The sequence below is a fragment of the Caenorhabditis remanei genome, chromosome IV (genome assembly GCF_010183535.1).
Source record: "Caenorhabditis remanei strain PX506 chromosome IV, whole genome shotgun sequence".
NCBI lineage: Eukaryota > Metazoa > Nematoda > Chromadorea > Rhabditida > Rhabditidae > Caenorhabditis > Caenorhabditis remanei.
The window spans coordinates 11,587,726-11,594,052 of record NC_071331.1 but is presented as its reverse complement, the minus strand read 5'-3'; the positions used below and the strand labels follow the sequence as shown (position 1 = coordinate 11,594,052).

The following is a 6,327-nucleotide window of genomic DNA, read 5'->3' as shown; positions in this document are numbered from 1 at the left end:
TTGTTGAGCTATCTTAAACCCTATTTAGATCTCTCACCCAACAAATGAGAAAAATTACGTCTACGGTGCAATGAAAACGAATTCTGTTTCAGATATTCCATGTCAGACTTTTAGTACTGCATTTGATATTCACAATCACAATCCTGTGTTTTTCTCTGTTTCTATTCTTTCATGTCTTTCAAAGAAGTTATGCTGAACCGTTCTCATGCTAGTGAATTAAATACGAATTTTTGTTGATAGTTAGATTTTAATTTTTCTCTTTCAACTTCTCCTTTTATCTGCTACTTCTTTTCTCACCCAATCGAATCATTCTAAAAACTCGCAATCCAATTGTTTCCAGCCATGCCGGTGCTTCTACGAGCTGTCGGATTTGGCAGATCGTCCAATAACAACCGGAATCTGAGGCCCAACTCGGGGGTGAGTGTTTAGAAGTATTTCAATTATAAGAAGAAGGTGATCAGAAGTAACCAATTAGCATTCGAAATCTGGAGGCACATAAAATCGAATGTTTGAAACAGAGCAATTGTGGAAACATCTACATACTTTTCCAGTTTAGAGTTCTGAAAACGAAAAATTGATGAGGAAAGTGATTAAGATTAATTCGACTATTTTTTATAAGACAACTTAGAACGGGAGTGTTAACGAAATAGAAAATGCATTTTTCGTCATCTGGCACTGTTGAAACATATATTATTTTTGAATTACAATACAGACAATATGATTCTTATGAAAATTAAAAAAAAAACCTTTTGGAAAAGTAAAGTTGAAAGTTAAGTTCTTCTACACAATTTTTATTGAAGTGCCACGTTTCTGATTTTTTGAACATATTTGTTGAAACTGGAAAAAAAAGCTGTGTTGATTCTTCTGGGGTTTACTATTACAAATTCACTATTACAATACAATTTTATTGATATTTGTTGTATGAGTGTCTTACTCAATTTTTTGAAAAAATGACTGTTTCAGTCAGTACTTAAATTTTCGGGTTACATTCATTTGATGTTAAATTTTTCATCATCCCTCAATTCTTTCATTCATAACAACCCTTCCATTTCAGGCATCCGGCGACCGTCTCCGTAGACCATCTCAAATCTCAGCTGGCGCTCAGTCATCAGCCACCCGGCACTCCAATCCAGATAGAGATAAAGTGGTACAAGTAAGTCTCTAGCTCTTTCAGTTTTCACAAATTCCACGACAAGCTACTAATGAAATGTATCCGATTGTAGCATAAGCTGTCGACCGATTTCTACGGAGCATCTCAGTATCTAGAGTTCAAAAGGGTATCCCACTATATGCATTCACTTCACCGCTTTTTTCATTCTGATTCTCCCATCCCTAACCATTTTCTGTTTCCCTCTATCCTGATAGTCTTGTAGAATAGTTGAGCACCAGTAGTAAACTTTTACTTGACACTAATCTTGTTCCATTTTTCAGAGTCGAATCCATGAAACAGAAGGAGAAGAGAAAGAGAAAGAGACATGGGGACAACGGTTTCATCGAGCTTACAAAGAATATCATATTAAAGTGAGTAGGTAGTCGAATGGTTTTAAATAGATGTAATCATTTCAGTACCTATTCCCATTGATATTCATCATGTTTTACATGCTTATTGGAGCACTTATATTCTATTTTCTGGAGAGTGGAGCAGCTGAAGAAGTGGCTAGTGAAGAGGATTATAAGTATAAGTGAGTTTGACAGACATGGACTAAAATTGAAATAAAATTATCGTTTTAAATGATTTTTATGAAATTGTTTTTTCCAAATCTCACTCTAACGAAAACTTCTAGAAATATGTATACCTTCATTTTCCGCTGTATTTGGTGGAGATCAGATTAACTTTTTCAAAAAAAAAACTGTTTCAGATAAATCACATTTGCTATTTGAGCATGTTCTTTCAATAGGTGGCCTACTCTTGTTAACACAGTCGCAATTTACAAGTGTTCCGAATAATTTTCATAAACAATGCTACTTAATTATTTCCATACTTGTCACGGGCCGGGCCGGGCCAGGCCGAAATCAGGAAAAATCTCGGCCCGGCCCGTTTTGAAACATTTTTTCAAAACATTTTGAGTTTTTGAACTTTTTTTTGAAATTTTTTGAAAAAAGTATAGTTTTCGAATAAACATTTAAAATTGAATCAAAATGTGAATATGTATGATAATTTAAGAATTTTTACTGTTTTTTTTTCGAAAAATTTCAAAAAAAAATTGGTAAAAATGGGTACCCATTTTTGAATCCGGGCCGGGCCGGGCCGGGCCAAGAGAAATTTCGGGCCGGCCCGATTTTTGACAAGTATGATTATTTCTAATACTTGTGAAGCTTCCTCCATAATATGATCATCATCAATATTTGCAGACGAGAACGTCGACTATTACTGCTCCGAATGGAAGAACTCATTCAAGAACCTGCGAGTAAACGACGTGTTTATCGAAAGAAAGCACTTGAAGAAGCCATCGATAACTACGAACAGAAACTAGATTTCTCTGTGAAAAACGAGTCTCAATGGACGTTTATGTCTGCAATGTACTTCGCTGGAACTCTTTTTACAACTATTGGATACGGAGATATTGCATGCACAACATCTGCTGGAAGGATTGCTACAGTAATCTACTCTTGTGTTGGTATCCCATTCATGTTGATCACTTTGAATGATTTGGGAAAATTTCTCTATAATAATATTAATGGATGTGTCAAAGGATTCGAGGACTTTACTACTTATCTTGGAGCATTTCGTCTGTGTCGGAGAGGAAATGGAAACTTTCCGAAAGGAGATGACCTAGTGAATGTAGAAGCTGGAACTGCAAATCCAGATATTCATATTGAAGTGTCCTCCGTGGCATCAGAATTGGGAAGTGAACGGAATGAAAGTGATTATGAAGATATAGAAGACGAAGAGGAGAGAGCGATGCCTCGGATGAGTGTGAAGGTTGCACTTGGTATCACTGTCGGATGGATTTTCTTCTGTTCTGGACTCTTTAAACTTTGGGAAGATTGGACTTATGGAGAGAGTTGCTATTTCATGTTCATCTCGTTGTCAACCATCGGATTGGGAGATGTTTCTGTGCAGAGGAGAGAGTGAGTTGTTGGGACGATGCTAAATTAAGATATTGAAAGGAAATTAAACGATTGAGAATAGATTTGGAAACAGTACATGCAAGTTATACAGTTGTCAAAACAGGAAAAAAACTACTGAAAGTGATTTTTGTAGCTTGCCAAGTGATATACAATCATTTTTCTACCACTAGGACAGAATTCGAAACCTTATTAAGGTTAACTAATATTTGAATTTTGAACCAAAAAAAGAAACTTTCCTGAAACACGAAAATATTTCCACGAGAATCAATTGTTTTCTTTCAGTATGATGGTACTCTGTTTTGTATTTGTCATCGTTGGTCTATCGCTTGTCAGTATGACAATCAATGTGATTCAAGTGGCTCTCGAGGATTTCTACGTCAATTTGATCATGAAACTCATTTTGGATTATCAGGAGAAAATGGCTGCAGGTAAGGTGTCAAACTCGCTGTAATCAGTTCAATCAATCGGATGTTACTGATGTTAAATATGAGAAACAGTATTTTCCTGTTTTTACAACTCCAGAAAATAAATTCATCGTCCAGATTTTACTCGAATCAGCAAATAACATTTTACTTACAATACTCCAAATCTTCCAGGCGGTGATCAAATGGGCGCATCAGTCGGAATGATGAGAATGTGGGGAAACAATAAGACGGCGAAATTTCTGATGCCTTTATTGAGTAAAGAGAAGAAGAAGATGGCAATGGAGAAGGTTGAAGTGAAGGCGAAGAATAATGGATTCGAGATTCCAGCGATTTTGACTGATTTGGATGAGAAATCTGGAATGCCAAAGTTGTTTCACATTGAGGAACAGGCGGAGGGAGAGGAACCACCGAAAGTAGGTTTGAGAGGAATTACATATGTTACTGTTTCGATGTTTGGTGAAATTAATAGAAATTATCATTCGATTAATAAATAGAATAAGTTAAAAAGCAGATAGAAGTTCGTAGCATTCCTTGAGCTGGGAAAATTAATTTATTCTAGATTTTTCTTATCATGGAGCATCTTTCGATTAGAGAAGTGAACAAAAAGGTGTCAACTATCAGCTCGGCACAGTTCTTACAACTACACTCCACCGAAATGCCCCTGAAAAATTCTCTTTTTCACTGAGTATCTCAATTTGGCACACAATTTTCTTCGGTTTCGGTGGAGCGCGGTTGTAAAAATCGTGCCGTGCTAATACAACATATTTTCCCTACATTGAAATATCATTTTCAGTACAATTACTCCAATGATCTAGCAAAATTTCCCATTCTTAACCAATAACACCCTATCAGAAAAACGAAAAGTTCCCAATACCAATCCTTGCAGATCCTCGAAGAACTTGTCCAAAAACAAATCGACATCGAAGAAGCGGCTGCAGAGAATGCGGTGCTTTTCGTAGCTCACGACGCGAATACTCAAACGGATATTCTTCTTCAGTAAGACCTCATTAATTTCTGTTTTCATTTCAAGTACACTTGATTTGTTTTTCGATATTCCAGGGAAGAAAAAGGACATCAAACCGATGAGAAACAATACGGAGAGGGAGGAACACAGACAGAAGTGTTACAGGCAGATAATGTGAGTTGATTCGGATATTGAAAAAGCGTTCCAATTAATCATGTGAGATTTAAAAAATATAAGTTGAAAATTTGAAACTGGAAATTTAGGAAACTTAATACTCTTTAAAGGCGTTATCCAGTTCTGCCACAAAGTGTTGCTCTTATCTGATTACTTTATTTTGATACTGTTTCAAAAAAGTTGATTTTTTAATTAATTAGATTAACGATTACTTAACAACCAACTTTTCCATTTCCAGCTCGAATGTGAAACCCAAACGGAGATGATTCTCAACTCGATTGCTGAAACGCAAACAGTCATCCTCGACTACACGGATTCAGATACAATGACACAACCAGTCATTGTAAACGTAAGTTTTTTCAGCACTTGCACCATAGATATAGTCTCTGCATGGCACCCGATTTTCAATTATAGGAGTCTGATAGTCAGACGGAATATGTGCAGACCAAGGAGGAGGAGTTGCAAACGTACATTGATACGAATGATATGGAGACGTTGACGGAGATTGAGACGAAGAATGTCAGGATTCAGACACCGCAACCGGTCATCGAGCAGAAGTGTGTGCAGACGGAGGACTTGGTCAGTTTCTCTTTTTAATAGGGGATCTGTATTGAACAGTGAATACTGAATACTGTGAATACACTTTGAGATTTTGCTTTAAAAAATTGTAAATCACTGCTATGCGCAAAAAGTTAAGTTCGATACTATTATAAATTAAAGCAAGTAACTGAAACATAGATTTTCAAAAAAAAACTGATTACTATGAGTGCCATACTTGTCAACCGGGCCGAGACGAGCCGACGGTTTTTCTTGAATAACTTTTTTCAAACAAATCGTACCAAGTTTGTTGATAGCTCAAAAGATAGGTATTTTGAATAGTCATCAACTGAATATAAAAACAATTTCCCAAAAAAATCTAACCAGCTTCAACCGCTCTCGGTCCGGCTCGGTCCGGCCCGGACGGACCAAAGGCTGTATTGGCTTGTGTGGTTTTTTTGGGAAATTGGTTTTATATTCAGTTGATGACTATTCAAAATACCTATCTTTTGAGCTATCAACCAACGTACAATTGTTTTGAAAAAAGTTTTTCAAGAAAACCGTCGGCTCGTCTCGGCCCAGTTGACAAGTATGATGAAAGCAAAATTCGTGAAATTTTCCTAGCAGCTCCCGACACTGGAAATCTGTTTTTACGTTGTTATCAACGACTACTAGATAATCAGTTTTGTCGAAGATTTACAGTCCTATGGAATATTAAACAGAAATATTCTACATTTCAAACATTTCTTACTCGAAACAGTAACTTCTGAAGCTCCTGTTTCAAAAACTGCATATCAAGAAATCGGAGATTGCTAACACTACTTTCTCTTTCTTCAGAACGTCTCCCTTTTTCAGCAAGAAGACCGAAAATCTCCGTCAAAAATGTCGTCGGCGAAGAAAAGACTCCGTCGAGCTTTCGCCGGCAAATCGAAACCAAGCCGAAGCAGTTTGGAGCATCCAGTGATGAGTGACTGGAAAGATGTAGAGGAGAGTGAGACGGCGGTGGATGAAGAGGAAGAAGAAATCGGATCAGTTGAATCACTTCATTGGGATCCAGTTGATGGAATGCATGCTGAGAAACAGTTGCCCGTGAAGAAGTTAAAAGCAATGTTCGATTCGCCAAAGGGACAAAGGAAATTAGAGTGAGTTTGTGAG

General features: G+C 36.9%; 1 protein-coding gene across 1 annotated transcript; it reads left to right on the top strand.

The window, feature by feature from the left end:
* Nucleotides 1-342: 342 nt before the first annotated feature.
* Nucleotides 343-6,318, top strand: GCK72_013346 (uncharacterized protein; the record flags this gene model as incomplete). The annotated part of the gene is made up of 12 exons (XM_003101224.2): nucleotides 343-417; nucleotides 1,055-1,153; nucleotides 1,432-1,521; nucleotides 1,567-1,682; nucleotides 2,353-3,072; nucleotides 3,355-3,500; nucleotides 3,669-3,910; nucleotides 4,384-4,493; nucleotides 4,557-4,635; nucleotides 4,874-4,984; nucleotides 5,050-5,214; nucleotides 6,028-6,318. The coding sequence occupies 12 exons, from the start codon at nucleotides 343-345 to the stop codon at nucleotides 6,316-6,318; spliced, it is 2,244 nt and encodes a 747-aa protein (XP_003101272.2).
* Nucleotides 6,319-6,327: the final 9 nt, after the last annotated feature.